This window comes from Eumetopias jubatus, unplaced genomic scaffold, assembly GCF_037043125.1.
Source record: "Eumetopias jubatus isolate StellerSeaLion01/CBP00866 unplaced genomic scaffold, mEumJub1_p1.0 scaffold_10, whole genome shotgun sequence".
Lineage (NCBI taxonomy): Eukaryota > Metazoa > Chordata > Mammalia > Carnivora > Otariidae > Eumetopias > Eumetopias jubatus.
Window position 1 is genome coordinate 58036979 of NW_028274816.1, and position 20741 is coordinate 58057719.

Below are 20741 nucleotides of genomic sequence, written 5' to 3' on the forward strand. Positions count from 1 at the left end.
TCCCCTTATTCCATGCACCTTTTCCCACACGGAAGTCCCTCTGACTATCTAACTTGAATCCAATCCGCTGTAGCTTCTCCTTCGCACGACTCAGTCCGTGCAGCTTGCATTTTCCGTGGGCGGTTTCGGTGGGCCGACCCAACCCCAAAGCGGCCCTCCCTCCTCGGGATGGTAGAACTTTGATTCGCTCTGGCTCGATACCCACGCGCGTGACTTTACGTGTACCCAAAGGTGGGCTGTGGGTTCCAAGCTGAGTCTCGTTTTGCAGAGAGGAAGGAGAGTGAGACAAAGCGGAGTGGGAAGCCCAAGAACCTGGGGTTCGGAGGAGAGGAGCAGCTCAGAACCCGGGAAGCCAACGGTGGAGAAATCGGGCGGAGTAGAAAAAGACTGAGGGCTAGGGAATCGAACGGAGGGAGAGGATTGGACGCCGGGATTCGAGGGGGCGGGGATAGAACGCAGAGGGTTGGAAGGGGGCGGGGATAAAACCAGAGGCTCTAATACCCGGCAAGGCACGCGCGAGGCAGAAATCCGGGTGCCTGGATGTTGGATAATCGGGGGCGACCAGGAGCTCCGGAGGCCCGACGACCAAGTCGCGGACTCGTCGCCCTGGGATTGGACATATGCAAGTGGGAGACTTGGGTCTGGCGCTCTAAATCGAGGGTGGGGGAAATCGAGGGTGGGGGGTGTGCTCGGGCTTGGTCGCCAGGATCGGATCGGCGGACCTCTGACTCAGCGTGGTAAGTATTTGGAGGGGCTCGAGCTTCTGCGGGGCCTGGAGGCCTGTGTCTTGGGTTGGGCGCGCGGGCCCCTCCATCACTTGTCCTCGAAGCTCGCATCGGCTCACAGCCTCAGCATCCCTGGCTGTGAGGCATGCGCAGTAGGGTGCTCCCGCCCCCATCCCCTCCAGCCCCCGGTGCGGGGGATGGGCCACCCTAGAGCGGACGAATTTATAGACGTTCCCCCCCCGCTCCTCCCCCGCCACTGCCCCCCACCCCATCCCCCCCCACCCCCCTGTCGCCCTGGCATGGGAAGCGGAAATGGGGCGGACGGTGCCAACGTCCGGCAGGTGTTCGTTTCAAATGGGTCTCGGACTGATGTTTTTCTCTAGACCCCGCAACTCAACCCTGGACCTGTTTCCCGCCCCCAACCCTGAATCTTGAAAGTCCTTCATGGGGAGGGGCGCCCTGCCTTGCACCTCGTTCTCAGCAGAACAGCAAAAGGAATTAACGCGAGTTGTCCCTCCTGCCTCTCTATGCGTTCACAGAGGTCCCCAACTGACGTCCCTCCAGCACCGGAGGTGTCTGGCCAAGTCCTTCAAGACCCCTCAGGTGATTAGGGAAGGGTGAGCTGCCGTCCTATATTTCTGGGTCTGTAGGAGGAGGGGGTTGGGGGCCCGGACTCCCGGGTCTGAGGCTGGGGACCTAGAGAATGACCCTCTGTCCGCCTCCCGGGGCTCTAGGGTGACATGGCTGAAGCGCACCAGGCCGTGGGCTTCCGACCCTCGACGACCTCGGACGGGGCCGAAATGGCGCTCAGTGCCCCGGTGTTGCAGGAGATCTACCTCTCCGGACTGCGCTCCTGGAAAAGGCACCTCTCCCGTTTCTGGGTGAGGAGAGCCACGACTTGATTTTCTTCCAGGAATCTATTTAGGTGCTTCAGGGCTGCCTGAGGCCCGCTCCAGCGTCTGGGTGATTCCTGCAGGGGATCCTATCACCCCCTTCTGAGAATTTTGCTGTCGACTTTCAGAAGCCCTTAAATAGCCATTTCTGTGTTCTCCGGCTCACTTGGGAACCCTCAACCTCACCTACTGGGAACCTCTATTCACCTCTCTCTTAACACCACTTCCGGGACCACTTCCCTTTTTCCTCACACCCCCCAAACCCAAATTCTAGTTTCTAGAATTCAGACCCCAGACCCCATGGTGCTCCCCTACCCCTTTCGTCTCTAGGTTCTAAACTGGGTGCTCATTTCAGAACACTGTGACCCGATCAAGATCTTGGTCAGCCCGCACCCCAATCCTGAAGGGCCCTTCTTCCCCCAGCCCGTGCCCCTGGGTCTGGGGGCCGCCTCCTTGCCCTCACTTCTGAATCCCCAATACCCTTCTCCGGTATGCAGTGCACCTTCCCTGTGGTTCCGGGATGTGAACCTCCAAATGTCTAGATCCACACTTCTCCATGCCTATAGACCCTGCTGTCCCAGTCTGGGCTCGTTGCCCTTGCTCTAGAATGCCCATGCCCAACCTCTAACCAGAGCCCACGCCTGCCCCCCAGGGTCACCAGTTCTAGAACTATGGCCCTGCGTACATCCAGAGTCTCCCTGTCTGTGAACACAAATCTTGAACACTTGTGGGGCTGGCCAAGCCTGACTTTGAATCCTGGCTCGGCCACTTACCAGCTGCGTGGCCTTGGGCAAGTGCGCCTCTCTGAGGCTCAGTTTCCCCACATGTCAAACGGGGGTGATGATAACACCTCCCTCACAGGACAGTTGCGAGGATTAAGTGACTTCTTCTTACATATAAGCACTGAGCGAACCGCCTGGCCCATGTCAAGTGCAGAGTAAGTGTTAGCTTTTGATAATATTGTTCTTGATTCATTAGCCAGATATCTATGGAGCATTTATTAAGGGCCTGCCACTGCTTGGGACACTGGGGACATGGCAGGGAGCAAGACAGAATCCTGCCCTTGTGGAACTCTTGATTTAGTAGGAGGAGAAGGCCATAAGGGGACACATAAGCAAGATGTGGAGTATGTCAGATCACGTGACATGTGCTATGGGAGAACAGTAAGGCCCGCCAGGTGGAAAGAGGGAGCCTTGGGGGTGTTGTCACTAAATAAGGGGGTGGCCCGGGCCCTGGAGGATTTCCTGAAGCTGAGACGTTTGAACAGGCTGGATTGAACCTCTATAACCTTATGAGTTATTAAAATAGAGAGATATCTGTTCCGGTGGATAAACAGCCACTACCCCAGACCCCCAAAGAGTTTCTGTCTGTTTTGTTTTTTTTTTTTAAGATTTTATTTTCAAGTAATCTCTACACCGGACATGGGACTCAAACCCACAACTCTGAGATCAAGAGTCACGCACTCTACTGACTGAGCCAGCCAGGTGCCCCCCCGCCCCCGCCTCCAAAGAGCAGGGGAACCCCCTGGGCCTCAGGCTAATCTATCAATTAAAACATTACCATGTGGCCATTAGCCTGTGGTTAAATACATAAAGACACATATACATACACACACATAAGTGTGTGTATTAAAAATTAAGATATAGTTTCAGAAAAAAGGCAGTTTTAAAATATACAGTCCTTGAATTTTGACAATACCCGTGTAACCAACTTCCTATCAAGACAGCCTGGCCTGGACCATTCTAGAATGTTCCTTTGAGCCCTTTTCCGGTGCACGCCCCCCACTCAAGGCAGCCGCTGTTCTGATTCCTTTGCTTGTAGGTGGATTTTGACTAGTGCTGCGCTGTTGACTTTTTGACCCCTAGTTTTGAGTCCCCCCCCCCCGCAGGCCCTCTCATTAGTGTAAATTGGTAATTGTAATAATGATCATTCTTGCCTTTCTATCACATAGCCACCCCTCTCCCTGTTGGACACCTGATGCTCTTATGTCTTCCTCTTCCATCGTGGGACCCCATGGGCCACCACGAAGTCTCGTAGCTCCTGGAACACAGTCCCAGGGTGAGGGCTGTGCCCTCAGCAACCACAGGGCTGAAATTCCATAATTTCTTCATTTATAAAATGGTATCCCTCACAGTCCCTCCCTCAAGGGATTGTTGCAACCATCAGTGGCTTTAGCAGAAGGCCTGACTCACAGAAGGGACCCGTCCAACATTGCTGTTTTATGATCCTGGTGGTTCCACATAGGTACTGTGTGCCCTCTGGCATGTTCTTAACTTCTCTGAGCCAAATCGCATTAGGTAATATTTAGTGTATCCTGGGCTCTACACTCACCAAGCCCTTTAAATGTTATCGCGTGTGAATGACTCTTGATCTCGGGGTCCTAAGTCGGAGCCCCACAATGGGTGTAGAGATTATGCAAAACTAAAACCTTTTTTTTTTTTAAGATTTTATTTGTTTATTTGACAGAGAGAGAGAGACAGCGAGAGAGGGAACACAAGCAGGGGGAGTGGCAGAGGGAGAAGCGGGCTTCCCGCCGAGCAGGGAGCCCGATGCGGGGCTCGATCCCAGGACCCTGGGATCATGACCTGAGCCGAAGGCAGATGCTCAACGACTGAGCCAGCCAGGCGCCCCAAAACTAAAATCTTTTAAAAATAAAAATAAACCTATTGCTCACTTGATGCCCCTTATAACCATCTAAGGTAGACCTATTATTAGTCCCATTTTACAGATGAGGGAACAGAGGCCCAGAGAAGGGCTTTTTCACTTTCCCGAGGTCACATAGCTGCTAAGAGGCAGAGCTAGAATTAGTCCGGCTGTGGTGCCCACGCCCATGCCTGCTCTCCTGGGCAGGACCTATGCCACGGGGCTGTCGTGGATTATGTGCAGTGGGTCATTTGGGCCAAGCAAGTGGCACAGCATCCATGTGGGTCATTCATCAGCAGGAGGTCAGAGGGATTCCTGAGTTGGTTTCCAAATGCATACGAGATGTGGCACCTTGCAGTGCATCCTGTTGCATTAGGGTCCTGAGGCATCTGGATGATTTGAGGGGTTGACTTTGGACCCTCTGTGGCTTTGGACAAGTTCTTCCAACCTCTTCTCTTCTTGGTGTTCTTCACCCAAGCGATGGACATAACGGTATTTACTGCTACCTTACTGAGGAACAGGGCAATGAGATGATTTATTGATGCGCCTGGTCCTTGGGAAGTGCTCCGGGGACATTTCCTGTTATTACAAAGCCCCTGTTCTATGACAATCCAGAGCACCAGATAAAGGAGCCAGCAGCTTCTCTTAGAAAGAAATCCTAAACAACGAAAGCACCACGTTTGCCTGTAAGCTTTGCTGGCCAAACCAAAGAAAGATCGTCAAGTGAATAAATCCCCAACAAGAAGCAGAGTAGCAATAGAAAGGGTCATTGTAATCATGTTTACTGAGCGCCTACTGTGTGCCTGGCTCTGAGCTATGCAATTCGCCCTCCTGCCAGCCCCCTTGGCTTTATTTTTCTCCATAGTCCCTACTGCCATCTGTCACACTACCCTAAATCCTTTTGGGTATCTACTGTCTCTGTCCCCCAGGAGAGCAGGACTCTTGCTGTCTTCTTGTCACTGCTGTAGGACTGCAATCAGCATTTGTGGAAGGCCATTTTCTCATCCCACCCTCGTGACAGCACTATGAGCCCTGTGCTGGGATTGTTCCCATTCTACAGATGAGGAAACTGAGACGGAGAGGGGAAGCCACTTGTTTGCGGTCACTTAGCTTGTTAGTGACAGAGCAGGGATTTTAAGCCCAGGGCTCCAGAGCCCAAGTTCTAAAGCACGATCTCTGAGGCTTTCCTGTTGGTTAAATGTGGGGGAAAAGAGAGAACGTGGTTTCTTGAGCCCTGATGCCGATACCCCCACTAACAGTAGCTCTTATCGTGGTGTGTGACCTTGAACCTAAGCGTTCTTTCGTAAAATGAGATCACTAAGTACCCACCTCACAGGGCTGTTGGGGGGATTTTAAGAGCTCATCCTTGTAGAAGGTGCTTGGTCATGAGACTTGGTTAAGTGTTAGTTATCTCCATGACACTTCCCTGGGAGTCTGGTTAGTAGCCCATGACTTTCATTCATTCCATGGCCATGTAGTTCTAGAAGGCCTACCGAGCTCCAGACCCTGCTGTATACGGGGGATCATTTTGCCTGAGACTAACCTCCAGAGAACCCTCCCTGACTCCTTCAACTTGAGCAACCTGCCTCTGCAGGGCTCCTGTGCCTTGCTTTATGTCCACTGGCACTCGCTTCATTCCTGACTCACCTCCCTGAGGGGGCAGGACCCAGATCTGTCTGGTTCCCACTGGGTCTTGAACACCCAGCTTGGGGTTCAGCACACACTGGGTACTCTGTCAATATCTAAGAATTGTGCTCAGAGGAGGGATAATTGATTGAATGGGTGCCCTTTCCTCCCCACAGAATGACTTTCTCACTGGTGTGTTCCCCGCCAGCCCGCTCAGCTGGCTCTTCCTCTTCAGTGCAATCCAGCTCGCCTGGTTCCTCCAGCTGGATCCTTCTCTAGGACTGATGGAAAAGATCAAAGAGTTGCTGCCAGACTGGTGAGCTCCCCCACCTGCACTGAGTAACCTCCCTAATGCCTCTCCCTCCACCCAGTGAGTTTCTCTATTAGTGTGGCATGCCTGCTAAAAGTAACCTCAAAAATACATAAATGAACAAATAAATAAATAAAAAAGAAAAGTAACCTCTGAGATTCACTTTGGGTCAGATTATAAAGGTACAGCACGAGGAAAATGGAGGTGATTTCATCCCTTTCTTGCTAAGAGGGACACTGACAAGCTAGAAAACGTCCAGATATGGTTATATATGCACTGACAAAAGTAGGAGCTCTGCTGGGCTCCAGTTGTGTAGTCTTAGGCAAGAGACTTCACCGTTCTCTTGTCAGTCTTCATTTATAAATTGTAGGTAATAATAATTGCTTCCTAGGGTGGTTGGGAGAATGAAACAAAAGCATGCACATGGAAGGGCACCCAGCTGGCTCAGTAGGTGGAGCATGCGACGCTTGACCTCAGGGTCGTGAGTGCGAGCCCCACGTTGAACATGGAGCCTACTTAAGTAAATTAAATAAATAAATAAATAAATAAATAAATAAATAAATAAATAAAATCCTTTTTTAAAAAAGCATGCATGTGATCCATTCAGTACAGGGCCAGGAGGTTACTAAATGAGAGTGGTTGTATTATTGTCATTTTGGAGAAAGTTTTGGAAGCCAGGTGCAGGTGAAGTGACAGGTTCTAATGGTTCTAATTCTTGGCTTAGTCCTCCTGGGGATGAAGGTTCAGGTTTTGTACAGATAGTTCCAAAGGGCAGACCCAGAATCAGAGGTAGGAATTTCCAGGAAGGCTAGATTTATCCAGTGTTCAGAGGGGAAGTAACTTCCCCCCCCAAGTCCTCCGGTGGCCTTGCTCACACGTCTGATTGCCACTTTGCACACATGTTGATCTACGGTAGTTGTCGATCAGCAGATCAACGTTTTCTTAAACCTGAGTGTGTATTGGAACCACCTGGGAGGCTCGTTAAAACACTGATGGCAGGGCCCCACCCCCAAGAGATTCTGTTTTAGTAGCTCTGGGTGGGGCCCGGGGATTTGCATTTCCAACCAGCTTCCAGGCCCTTCGGATGCTGCTGGGCTAAGGGCCACACTTTGAGAACCACTGCTTTAGAGTAGAATTTGATTGTTGGGAGAGAGAAGTGTGTCCCTTCTTCTTTTTCTTTTTTTTTTTTAAGATTTTATTTATTTATTTGAGAGAGAGAGAGCACATGAGGGGAGAAGGAGCAGAGGGAGAGAGAGAAGCAGACTCCCCACTGAGCAGCGAGCCCGACATGGGACTTGATCCCAGAGGACCCTGGGATCATGACCTGAACTGAAGGCAGATGCTTAACCAACTGAGCCACCCAGGCGCCCCAAATGTGTGTCCCTTCAAAAAAAACACAAAAAACAAAAAACCCAGCTCCCACTTATTAAGTACCTATCAGTTTCCATGGGAATTGATTTTAGGAGCTTTGGTGTCCTCACGAACCCGGGGGGAGAAGGGGTGGCATAGAGAGAGGATCCATGCCTACTTTACAAGGGAGGAAAAGGGATTTCCATGACTGACTCCAATTCTAGAAGATAAGGCCCCGAGTCAAAAGACCAGGGTCAGAGAACAATCGGAGGAGCAGCGGCTGGGTGGGGTCGGGGGGGAGGGCCGTTCTGAGGCCGGGAGACCCAGGCCCGTTTTCTCTTTCACTCCCAGGGGTGGAGAGCACCACAGGCTCCGGGGAGTCCTGGCCGCAGCGCTGTTTGCTTCGTGTCTGTGGGGAGCCCTGATCTTTACCCTTCACGTGGCCCTGAGGCTGCTTCTGTCCTACCATGGCTGGCTCCTTGAACCCCACGGAGCCATGTCCTCCCCCACCAAGACCTGGCTGGTATGTGAGGGGCAGAGCCCTCCCTGCTCAGGCCCTCCGGGGACCCACTTCTCTGTCTCCTTCTCTCTGGTCTCTGCCCCCACCTTTTTGGGACCCTGTCCACCTCTCTCTGGTCTCTATTCCTCCTCCTGGGTTTGTGTCCCCACTTCCTCTGGGTCTCTACCCCATTCTCTCTGTAGGTTACCACATCACCCCCGACCCTGGTCCCCAACCCCAGGGAGGGGTGTAACGACCCACTAATTCCCGCTTCCCTCCAGGCCCTGGTCCGCATCTTCTCCGGCCGCAAAACAATGCTCTTCAGTTACCAGCGCTCCCTGCCACGCCAGCCCGTGCCCTCGGTGCAGGACACCGTGCGCAAGGTGGGCCTGCCTGGGACCTCCACCGGGGGCGGGGGGGGGCGGCCGGGGGCGTGACCTACCCTCTGCTCCTTGCCCCTCAGTACCTGGAATCTGTCCGGCCCATCCTCTCCGACGAGGACTTCGACTGGACGTCAGTCCTCGCGCAGGAATTCCTGAGGCTGCAGGCGTCGCTGCTGCAGTGGTACCTGCAGCTCAAGTCCTGGTGGGCGTCCAATTACGTGAGTCCCACACCCGGATCCGCAAGGTTCTGAGGCTCCTTCCTAACCTGTAGGTCTAGGCCCCGCCCCGCCCCACGCCCCCAGGCCCTGCGGCGCTTGAACATTTTTGAGCCCCGCCCCATGCTCTATATTCTGAGCCCCGCCCCCACGCTCCCATAGTATAAACCCAACCCCAGATGCCCCGACTTGCTCCTCCTACTCTCCAATATTCTGAACCCCATCGTCATGTGCCTACATGCTGAGCCTCCCCACGCCATGCTCCGACATTCTGAGCCTGACTTCAATACCCTAAGCCCCGCCTCCAGGGCCTGCCCACATCCACAGCCCCGCCCCCAACCCTCCAGGACTGCAACCACAATTCCAGGACTTAGCCAACATTTCAGCCCTCCCCTGGCAGAAGGCAAAAAACATTTTGAGCCTCCGCCCCCAGAGTTGTTCTCGTTTTACCCCCTCCTTCTGCGTGAGGGCACGTCCCCCAAATGGGCTTCTGAGTTGAGGAGCTAGGCCTTTGGTAGTACTCTGACTTGAGCTTCTTGGGAAACTGAGGCACAGAACAAGACGGCAGTTCACCCAAATCAGGGCTTACAGGCCTTTTATTATGTAGGGAGTCATAAATAGCTGGCGGGCAGCGTGGGATGAGATGAGGTGCAGGTAGCAATAAAGACACATAGGGTGGTGCGAGTGTCTGGGGGCGTGGGATGGTCTGACCGGATGAGAGGATTAGGTTTCCAGGAGGAGCAGTTCTTAGGGCTGAGCCCTGAGGGTTGGACGGAACTCGAACCTGTCCAGGTTGGTAGGAGGGAGAGGGCTGAGCAGAGGTGAGGAAATAGGGAGCTTGTAGGGCATGTGTTGGGAACACGGAGGGCTTTCCTGTGGCTGGAACAAAGGATTGAAGGGTGATCCTCATGAGAGGTGACGGTGGAGTGGTGGGGAGAGGCCTGAACTCCAGCTGAGGACCTTGGGCTTTTTCTAGGGGGCGCCAAGGAGCCATGGGAGGATTCTGAACAGGGAAGAGTCAGGATCAGCTCTGCCCATCTGGGAAAGACCGGAGGGGAGACCCTGGAGGCTGGGAGGCTGGAGAGGGTATTAGGGTGAGGACGTGGGCGGGGGGAGGACAGACCGGGGGGTGAGGCAGAGTCGAGGCAGGAGGGTGGGGCTGGGGGTGGGGAGATGGTGAGGATGGCACCCATGGCCTCACCTGGTGTGGGAGGGACTGCAGGGCTCTCTCCGAGATGGGGAGAAGGGGAGCAGCTTTGCGGTGAAGGCACTGAGCTCCATGGGGGTGCCTGAGGGGTACAGAGGAGATGCCCTGGGGCAGCCGGATCCCTGAGTGGGGGCTCAGGAAAGAGGCCTGGGTGACAGCAAACGGGACCTTCAGCTGCAGAAGGAAATTGAAACGTTGGACTTGGAAGGGGAGAGGATCTGGGGCAGAGCCCCAAGGGGCAGCAACATGGAAAGGTCAGTCAGACAAGCTCCGTGGAGGGGACTGAGTGGTGTCTGGAGGGGTAGGAGGGAAGCCAGGCCTTAAGTTTTACATTTTTTTTTTTCCCCCTTCAAGCTGTTGGGCCAGATTCTGTGCCAAAACATACGCTCATGCATGCCCGGACACACACACACACACACACACACACACACACACACACAATGTATATATGTCATCGTACCTCTGAGGCTCTGCCATCATAACATACCCCATCATCTGAAGTACAACAAAGAAAAAAAAAAAGAAGGCCAACTAAAGTCTGACACAGTGCTGTCTTATCACAGACTTTTTATCTATATTTTTAATTTGTTATATAAATTTTATATATTATATGTAATTTTAAATTGTATAATATATAATATGATTGTATATTTTATGACTTATAGAAGTATATTTAATATACCACGTAAAATATATGTAACATAGATATACATAATTTTTATTGTGGCAAAACGGACATAATATAAAATTTACCATTTTAACCATTTTTAAGTATGCAATTCGGTGATATTAAGTACATCCGCAATGTCGTGGAACCATCACGACAATCTGTTTCTAGAACTCTTCATCCCAAACAGAAACTCTGTACCAATAAGGCAACGCATCCCCATTCCCACTTCCCCAAAGTACCAGGTAACCTCTAGTCTACTTACTACCTCTAGGAATTGACCTATTTTAGATTTTTCGTATAAGTAGAATCATACACGATCTGTCCCTTTGTGTCGGATTCATTTCACCAGGTATGATGCTTTCAGGGTGCATCCATGTTGTAGTGCACATCAGATTTTCATTCCTTTTTATTTATTTTTATTTAAGATTTTTATTTATTTGAGAGAGAGAGCACAAGTGGGTGGGAGGGTCAGAGAGAGAGGAAGAAGCAGGCTCCCCGCTGAGCAGGGAGCCCGATGCGGGGCTCGATCCCAGGACCCTGAGATCATGGCCTGAGCTGAAGGCAGACCCTTAACCCACTGAGCCACCCAGGCGCCCCATTTTCATTCCTTTTTATATTAACATTCCATTGCAGGGGCGCCCGGCTGACTCAGTCAGTGCAGCATATGACTCTTGATCTCCGGGTTGTGAGTTCAGGACCCATGTTGGGTGTAGAGATGACTTAAAAATAAAATCCTGGGGCGCCTGGGTGGCTCAGTCGGTTAAGCATCTGCCTTCGGCTTAGGTCATGATCCCGGGATCCTGGGATCGAGCCCCAAATCGGGGTCCTTGCTCCTCAGGGAGTCCGCTTCTCCCTCTGCCTGCCACTCCCCCTGCCTGTGCGCTCTCTCACTCACTCTCTCTCAAATAAATAGAATCTTAAAAAAAAAAAACCACAAATAAAATCTTAAAACAAAAAAAATTCTATTGTATGGATAGAACACACTTTAGTTGTCCATTTGTCTGTTGTTGATGGACACTTGGGTCTCAGTGGGCCAAAAAAATAAAAAAATTTATTTTTTTAAATCTCGTATGAGATCATTTCACATATATTGTTGTGCGCCTAGCTTTTTTCAGTTGGCAGCGTGTCTCGGTGCTTGCTCATTCTGTGGCAGTAATATAGATGCGCCTTATTCTTTTTTTCTTTTCTTTCTTTTTTTTTTAAATTTATTTGACAGAGAGAGACACGGCGAGAGAGGGAACACAAGCAGGGGGAGTGGGAGAGGGAGAAGCAGGCTTCCCGCGGAGCAGGGAGCCCGATGCGGGGCTCGATCCCAGGACCCTAGGATCATGACCTGAGCCGAAGGCAGACGCTTAAAGACTGAGCCACCCAGGCGCCCCTGCACCTTATTCTTTTTTAAGAGCTTGGTAGTATTCCAGAACATGAGTGTAGCACGGTTTAGCTAACTGATCCCCAACTGATGGACTTCTAGGTTACTGCTAGTTACTGATCACGATGACCTCCTTCACTGAGCTCCACCCTCCCCGTTTGACACAGCAAAGTCTTGGGGGTCTTGCCACTCCCATCGCCCCGCCCCCCGCCGCCACCTTGGCGGCAGCTGCCCCAGTCTCACATCTCTCTGCCCCACTCCTAGGTCAGTGACTGGTGGGAAGAATTTGTGTACCTGCGCTCCCGGCACCCGCTGATGGTGAACAGCAACTTTTACATGATGGTGAGGGGAGAAAGCTGGGGAGGGGCTGTGTTCCTAGCTCCCCGGGGCTAAGGTTGGAATGTCTCTGTAGAAAATGGGGTTTAGGGTCAGTGACCCCAATCAGAGTCTACTTCACCATCTCGCCGCCTGTTGGGGGTCAGGATCTGGGTTTGGGATCCGGGCCCCCGATCAGGGGGCCAAACCTGACCCCAGGCGTTTTGCCATCCCCTCGGCTGGCCCCCAGGACTTCCTGTACGTCACTCCCACACCAGTGCAGGCCGCTCGTGCTGGGAACGCAGTCCATGCCCTCCTCCTATACCGCCACCGCCTGAACCGCCAGGAGATCCTGCCTGTAAGAGCACCCCACCCCCCCAAACCATGGGCTGGGGACAGAGCGCCCCTCCCCCACCCCCACCTGTGGGCTGGGGACGGAGCCTGTGGTCCTATGGCCTTGAGGCCAAGTGGGTCCTGGGAGGCAGCGTCCTCCGGAGCCCGTGGTCTCTTGCAGACTCTGCTGATGGGAATGCGGCCCTTGTGCTCTGCCCAGTATGAGAAGATATTCAATACCACACGCATTCCCGGCATCCCAAAAGGTGAGATTCCTCTTGCGTCCTCACTGACAGAGGCATCACAGTGTAGTGGTTGAGAGCATGTTCTCCTGGGCTCGAATCCCAGCGCCATCGCATCGCTCCCTAGCTGTGTGACCTTGGGTCGGTGACTACCCTCTCTGAGCCTTAGTTTTCTCATCTCTAAAATGGGATAATACTGGTACATAGGGTGGAGAGGATTAAATGAGTGTTTAGAACAGTGCAAGCCAGGGCGCCTGGGTGGCTCAGATGGTTAAGCGTCTGTCTTCCGCTCTGGTCTTGATCCCAGGGTCCTGGGATTGAGCTCCGCATGGGGGGCCTGCTTCTCCCCCTCCCTCTACTGTTCTCCCTGCTTGTGCTCTCTCGCTCTGTCAAATAAATAAATCTAAAAAAACAAAAAAACAAAACAAAAAAAAACCAGTGCAAGCCATACAGGACATGCCTAATAAATGGTTCTTATTTTTAAAATTTATTTTAGAGAGGGGCACCTGGAGGGCTCAGTCATTAAGCTTCCGCTCAGGTCATGGTCCCAGTGTGCTGGGATCGAGCGCCGCATCGGGCTCCCTGCTCCGCGGGAGGCCTGCTTCTCCCTCTCCCACTCCCCCTGCTTGTGTTCCCTCTCTCGCTGTGTCTCTGTCAAATAAATAAATAAATAATCTTTTAAAAAATTACTTATTTATTTATTTTAAGATTTTATTTATTCATTTGAGATACAGAGAGAGAGAGCATGAGCAGGGAGACAGAGGGAGAGGGAGAAGCAGGCTCCTGGCTGAGCCAGGAGCCCGATGCGGGGCTCCATCCCAGGACCCCGGGATCATGACCTGAGCCGAAGGCAGACGCTTAACCATTTGAGCCACCCAGGCGCCCCTAAAAAAAAAAAAAATTATTTTAGAGAGAGAGAGAGAGAGTGTGTGTGCGCGCGCGCTGCTAGCAGGGGGAGGAGCAGAGGAGGAGGGGGAGGGAGGGGGACTGAATCCCAAGCCAACTCCCTGCTGAATGTGGAGCCTAGAGCAGCTGGATCCCAGGACCCTGAGATCATGACCTGAGCCAAAACCAAGAGTCAGACACTGAACCAACTGAGCCACCCAGGCGCCCTAAATGGTGCTTATTCTTGCAGTGTGTCTGACCTTCCTGCCGTCCGCCCTTCTGCCCACCCCACCCCTAGACCACATCCGCCATCTCCGGGACAGCCGACACGTGGCCGTCTTCCACCGAGGCCGATTCTTCCGCGTGGGGACCCACTCCCAAAGCGGCCTGCTCTCCCCGCGGGCCCTGGAGCAGCAGTTCCAGCGAATCCTGGACGACCCCTCCCCCGCCTGCCCCCAGGAGGAGCATCTGGCTGCCCTGACCGCCGCACCCAGGTGAGAGTAAGAGCTCAGGGTTCCCGACCGCGTAGCCAGCCTCTGGAGGTTGGGGAAAGGCAAGCTGCGGGGCCAGGCAAGAGGCTGGGCAGGGTGTGTGGGCTCAGGCACGTGTCCCAGCCCCTCCCCCTCCCCAGGGATGTGTGGGCCCAGGTGCGGAGTTCCTTGAAGATCCAGGCCAAGGATGCCTTGGAGGCCGTGGAAGGAGCTGCCTTCTTTGTATCACTGGACTCGGAGCCTGCAGGCCTCACCAGGGAAGACCCCGCAGCTTCACTGGATGCCTATGCCCGTGCCCTACTGGCTGGCAGGGGCCATGACCGGTGAGTCAGCCCCTGGACTTGAACCTCACCCCAACTGGTGACCCCAGAACCCAGTATCCAGACCTAGGACTCTGGGCACTAGACAAGCAGACCCTGGACCCCAGATCTGAGGACCACCAAACCCCAAACCTGGACCTTCAAACCTAGAGACCCCCAAAGCCAGAACCCCAAGCCTGGGGACCTTAGGCTCAGAACCACAGAATCCTTTTCATGCAGGCACCCTGGGACTTCCTACCTAGAGATCCTCAGACAACTTCCTAGATGCACCCCAGGCATCACTCTGATTTCTGAGGTTCCCAGAAGAGTCCCCCTAACCTCTCAGCTCCTTGGGAACCTTGACCCTTTCTTGGTATGTTCCCTCAAAATCTTCCAATTTCCCAAGCCTTAGACATGCCTCAGAAACCATCTAGACCGCCTGGTGGAGACCCCCAGCCTCTGGTTCCAGAAAAATCCATCCACCCTGACACTCCTACGTTCCACAGAGAGCACCTGAGTTCGCTCTTGGCCCCTTGGTGACCACTTTGAATTCTCCCCCTGTAGCTGGTTTGACAAATCCTTCACTCTAATTGTCTTCTCCAACGGGAAGCTGGGCCTCAGCGTGGAGCATTCGTGGGCCGACTGCCCCATCTCAGGACACATGTGGGAGGTAGGACGGCCAGCCCACCCCCGCCCTGGGGACCATCGGCCCCATTTCCAAAGATCTTCCTCTCCAGGGCCTTACACCCAGAGGGAAGACAGAGGCTCAGACAGGCAAAGATGAGACCGGAGTCGCCCAGCAAAGAAAAGGGTGTCTGGGATTATGACCTTCTTTTGATGGATGGGTAGTTGGGGCTCAGAGAAGGGAAGTGATTTGCCCAGAATCACCAAGCCAGCAGTTGCAGAGCAAGAATGTGATTCCAGAGTGCTGTGTGACCTCGGGCAAATGACTCCCTTCCTCTGAGCCTTGATTCTTCCTTCATCAGATGAAAGGGTTGGATTTTCTTTGATCTGGAAGCTCCCATCCAATCCTAGGAACCATAGCATCTCTATTTTCTCTATTTTATTTAGTCCCTAAATCATAGAGGGTGGTGCCTGTACCCTACCAGGTTCCCACTCTTCCATAGCGTTACACGAGGTGTTGGATGGGGCCCAGGGTGGGATCTGGTGTGTATGAGGGGAAGAGAGGCCCCTTTGAGATCTTAGGAGCAGCCCTGGTTAAGTACTGACTCTTCTGTGCCTGTTTCACAAATGAGAATTTTCCCCCTTTGATGATACTGCTAAGTGAAACTGTCAATTCGGTTGAACCTCAGACCCCTTAGACCCTTCTTGTCAACATGAGGTCTCTGCACATTGGCTTTGAATGAAGAGATGTCACATAGAGTATGGTATAGATCATTGGAAACTCCAAGGCCCCAAGTGAGGTGTTCTTCTCCTGATATGTTTCTAACATTGCAATGGGGATGTGAATCCCTTCTTCCTAAGTTATTGTGAGAATTAAGTGGAAGGCTGGCGGGTGGTAAGTGCTCCATCAGCGCTGATTTACACTAACAAGGGGCGCCTGGGGGGCTCAATCGGTTAAGCATCTGCCTTCTGTTCAGGTCATGATCTCGGGGTCCTGGGATCGAGCCCTGCGGCAGGCTCCCTGCTCAGTGGGGAGTCTGCTTCTCCCTCTCCCCCTGCTCATGCTCTCTCTCTCTCAAATAAATAATATCTTTTTTTTTAAAGATTTTATTTATTTATTTGACAGAGAGAGACAGCGAGAGAGGGGAACACAAGCAGGGGGAGTGGAAGAGGGAGAAGCAGGCTTCCCGCGGAGCAGGGAGCCCGATGCGGGGCTCCATCCCAGGACCCTGAGATCATGACCTGAGCCGAAGGCAGACGCTTAATGACTCAGCCACCCAGGTGCCCCTAAATAAATAAAGTCTTAAAAAAATAAGAAAATATTTAACAACCAGCAGGGCGTGGGCAGTACCCAATCAGAATGGAGGCGGACCCCTCTGGAGGTCCATACTGTGCTCGGCTCTAACTCTCCCATCTCAGGATCCTGGTGGAGGTGGTGGGGGGGTGTGTCTTGGGAGGGCTGGGGCAGCCGTTGATGGCTCTTTATCTACCAGTCAGAAGCAAAGGGTCAGTAAGCACCCGCTGAGCGTTAGTATTGGTCCCGCTCTCAGTGAACTTGAACCTGAGAACCCACCTGTGAACATCAGAGGTTTCTGTTTCTCAGGGACTGCCCCCCCTTCCCCCACCCCCAGGCCCCAGAAGGGACTTATGAAAAGAAGTCCCTGGTTAGATGGCTCTCAGCCCAGAGGGAGGAAGGGGCTCTGACAGCCTCCGTTTGTACACAGTTCACTCTGGCCACGGAATGTTTTCAGCTGGGCTACTCGGCAGATGGCCACTGCAAGGGGCATCCTGAGTCGTCGCTGCCCCAGCCCCAGCGGCTACACTGGGACCTTCCAGAAAAGGTGAGACGGGGCTTTGGGGCCTCTCCTCCAAGTACCCAAATCCCCCTGGCTGTGACTCGAAACTCATCCCCACCTCCAAACTTAATCCCAACCCCATGCTTCCCCAACCCCGGTCCCACCTGACCTCCATCCTTAATCCAGCCCTTCAGGGACATGTTCATTCATTTCTGCACTCCACCCCTACCCTGACTCGGTTCCCACCTCCACTTCCAGCCCCACTCCCGGCTCTAACCCTACCCCATCCATAACCCCAGCCATCCCTCCCTCCCTCCTCCTCTGGCAGATCCGTCTGTCCATCTCTCTAGCCCTGAGGGGAGCCAAGACCTTGTCTGGAAACATTGACTGCCACGTCTTCCCTTTCTCCCACTTTGGCAAGAGCTTCATCAAACGCTGCCACCTCTCTTCAGACAGCTTCATCCAGGTGGCCTTGCAGCTGGCCCACTTCCGGGTCAGTTGGGGCCCTCGACCTCAGCCCCTTGCCAGGACTTTGGTTCCCCTGGGCCTGCCTTGTCAGTCCCTTTAGTGACTCTTCCTGGTCATTGCCCTTGTGGGTCCGCCATCGTGATTTCTCTCTCCCAACCACACATTCCCCAAGCAGGAGGAGGAGGGAGGTCTACACAGAGGCGGGTCGAGTCTCTGAAGATTTCCAGAGACCAGCTGACAGGCTCCTCTCTTCCTTGTCCCCCAGGACAGGGGTGAATTCTGCCTGACTTATGAGTCGACCATGACTCGCTTGTTCCTGGAAGGCCGGACAGAGACGGTGCGGTCTTGCACGAGGGAGGCCTGCAACTTCGTGAGAGCCATGGAGGACAAAGAGAAAACAGTGGGTGTAGGCCTCATTTGAGGCTTTGGTCATTTCCATATACTCATTCCTATATTTGCAAATATTTTTGGAGCACCTTCTGAGGCCCAGGCCCCACGATGGGCATTATGGACAAAGGAGGAACCAGACCTGGTCTCTGACCTCAAGGAACTCACTGGTGGGGAGAGACAGAGATATTTCAGCGTAGTGCAATACATGCTTTAATGGGGGTCACATAGGGCACTGGGGGGTACCCAACAGGGATCCTTGGTTCCACAATGTAGCTCTCTTTGATTATTTAACCTCTATGTGACCTTGTGACTTCCATTTGTACCCTTCCATGTAGTCCCTATATAACCTCTCTACTCAGAACCCCCCGGGTATCTCTGCTCCCCCTACCCCCTACCTATTCTGGCTCAATGGAAGGAGTTGGGGCCCTATATCAGGCAGACCTGGGAACCCACCTGATTCTGCTTTGCTGTGTGACCTTGGGCAAGTGACTTCCCCTCTCTGAGCCTGTTTCCCCTCTGTAAAATAGAATTGATATCTCTGCCTTGCAGGGATTTTGCAAGCTCCTTTGAGGCCGGGGGTATGTGACAAGCCCCAACAGTAAGCCCACTTCCTGTCTTTCCATGACCTGTGACCTCCCCGGGGGACCCCAGGAACCCCAGCGCCGTGCTCTGTTCCGCCTGGCGGTGGAAAAGCACCAGGCTCTGCTGAAGGCAGCGATGAGCGGACAGGGAGTCGACCGCCACCTCTTTGCGCTCAACATCGTGTCCGAATTTCTGCACTTACGGTCGCCCTTTCTGGACCAGGTTGGGGTGCAGGGAAAGGGTTAGGGAAGAGGGGAACCACGGGAGGAGACGGGTACTTCGGGATAAGGAGGGTGAGGTTGGGAAAGGGAGGTATTAGGGGCACCTAGGTGGCTCAGTGGTTAAGCATCTGCTTTCCACTCAGGTCATGATCCCAGGCTTCCTGGGATCGAGCCCCGCATCGGGCTCCCTGCTCCGAGGGGAGTCTGCTTCTCCCTCTCCCACTCCCCCTGCTTGTGTTCCCTCTCTCTCACCGTGTTTCTCTCTGTCAGATAAATAAACAAAATCTTAAAAAAAAAAAAAAAAAGGAAAAGGGAGGTATTAGAGGAGAGAGTTGCTGCGGGGGTGGAGAGGGGGGAAAAGGGGGAAAGAGAAGAGAGGGGCGGGGTCAGGGCGAAGAGGAGGCGTGGCCAGGGTGGGTGAAAGGAGGCGTGGTCAGGAAGATCGAAGAGAAGGGCGGGATCAGGCAGAAGCGGAGAGGAGGGTTGTGGTCCGAAAAGGAGGAGAGCGGAGGGCAGGGTGTCAGGGGGGGGAAGGACAGAGAAACCGGGCCATTTAGAGGAAATCGGCAGTCAGGGGAGGTCAGAAAGGGCCAGGGTTGCGTGGAACCGAGCCAAGGGGGCGCGGACCGGTGGGTCTGTCCGTCTTTACTGCATACTTGACCATCTCCTGTCCCTCAGGTTCACTCGGAGCAGTGGCCTCTGGCCACCAGCCAGATCCCTGTTCAGCAAATCCACCTATTTGATGTCCACAATTACCCTGACTATGTTTCCTCTGGTGGTGGATTTGGGCCTGTGAGTGAACCCGGGCCTGATCCCACCTGCCTGGACCCGGGGCCCTGAGGGATGAGGGCGTTGGGGGCCTGCACTCTGGCCTAGCGGGGGGCGGGGGGGAGGACACCGGAGGCTGTTTGGTTCCCCTCCCTCTGCCCCTCTCCAGGCCGATGACCATGGTTATGGCGTTTCGTACATCTTCATGGGGGATGACACCGTCACCTTCCACATCTCCAGCAAAAAATCTAGCACAAAAACGGTGAGACGGAGTCGCACACACACCCCCGTACCCTCCTCCCTCAGGACCCAGGGCTCTGGACTCCTAGCTCCCTCCCCTCCTACAACCAAGGAGTCTAGAATCCCAGCTCCCCGCTGCCCCCACGATCCAGGAACCCTAGCCCCAGCCCCCTCCTCCCTCAGACCAGGACATCAGGGACACCAGCCCTCTTGTTTTCCAGCACCGAGGAGGAGTCCCTCTCCCAGTTTCTCCTGGACATGACGTATTTCTCCTTCCAGGACTCCCACCGACTGGGGCAGCACATTGAGGACGCACTGTTGGACGTGGCCTCCCTCTTCCAGGACGGGCAGCGTCCTAAGCCCAGGTGCAGAGGGTTACAGGAGGAGCACACGGGGCACAGGGGTGGCTCTCTCCCCTGCCACAGGATGGGCTCCAGGGCACCCACGAAACCCACCAACTTTTGACCCCTCCCTGCAGGGAGCTGGTCTCCCCAAGAGCTAGAGAGAGGGTCTCTACACCTGGGCTGGTACAGGACAGAGGTGGCCTGTTTGGGTTTGGAAAATCCCACATCTAGTCCAATAAAGATGCATAAGCTGGGCGTGTGGTGTTCGCCGTGCTGTCGGGCTGGGCAGGGGTGGCAGAGGTGAGGGTTAGGGTGGAGGAGGAGAAAAGTTCCCCTCCAGCCCCAGGCCCAACCATGAATTCTCAGTTACAGTCAGTTTCAGCTACAACCCCCAACCCTGCCCATTCTGTTGCATTCCCAGCTCCAGTCACACCAAACCTAACCATCCAAGGCCCACCGCAGTCAAACAACCCCCAAAACTCTCATTAGTCCAGTTCCTGCGGTCGCAGTGCCCCTGCCCACCCCAAACATAAAGATTGACGCCATTCCACCCACCCTAATTGACACCCCTCAAATGAACCCCTCAAGATTCTTATTCCTCAACCCCACCCCCAGCCATTTCAACCCCCACCTCGACGATGGGTTCAGCTCCCATAACCAGGAAATGCACTACCTAATGTTCGCCCCTCACCACTGTCGATTCCAACAACCAACGCCTCCAAAACAGCACACTCCACTACACCTAACAACTCAACCACAATTCGGAGCGTACGACCAACACAAAAATGTCCAACCCCAAACTCCCTCACCCCACCAAAACTCCCATCCCATCCCCACCATAACCCAAACTTAA

General features: G+C 53.7%; 1 protein-coding gene across 4 annotated transcripts; it reads left to right on the forward strand.

Annotated features, from left to right (window-relative positions):
* Positions 1-712: 712 nt before the first annotated feature.
* CPT1C (carnitine palmitoyltransferase 1C) lies at positions 713-20143 on the forward strand. Of its 4 annotated transcripts, XM_028091638.2 has the most exons (20): positions 713-737; positions 1265-1328; positions 1460-1606; positions 6064-6203; positions 7899-8070; positions 8328-8429; positions 8510-8647; positions 12155-12232; positions 12456-12563; positions 12720-12804; positions 13964-14159; positions 14297-14479; positions 15020-15125; positions 16804-16920; positions 17204-17368; positions 17609-17743; positions 18385-18537; positions 19215-19328; positions 19474-19566; positions 19824-20143. In XM_028091638.2, exons 3-20 carry the CDS (start codon positions 1466-1468, stop codon positions 20007-20009), a joined length of 2412 nt encoding a protein of 803 aa, XP_027947439.1. In that variant the 5' UTR covers positions 713-737; positions 1265-1328; positions 1460-1465; the 3' UTR covers positions 20010-20143. The 4 variants fall into 4 exon arrangements, with proteins under 4 accessions (XP_027947439.1, XP_027947440.1, XP_087883855.1 ...); XM_028091639.2 differs by lacking the exon at positions 17204-17368; XM_088027729.1 differs by lacking the exon at positions 19824-20143 and having other exon boundaries at positions 19474-19806.
* The last annotated feature ends 598 nt before the right edge of the window (positions 20144-20741 follow it).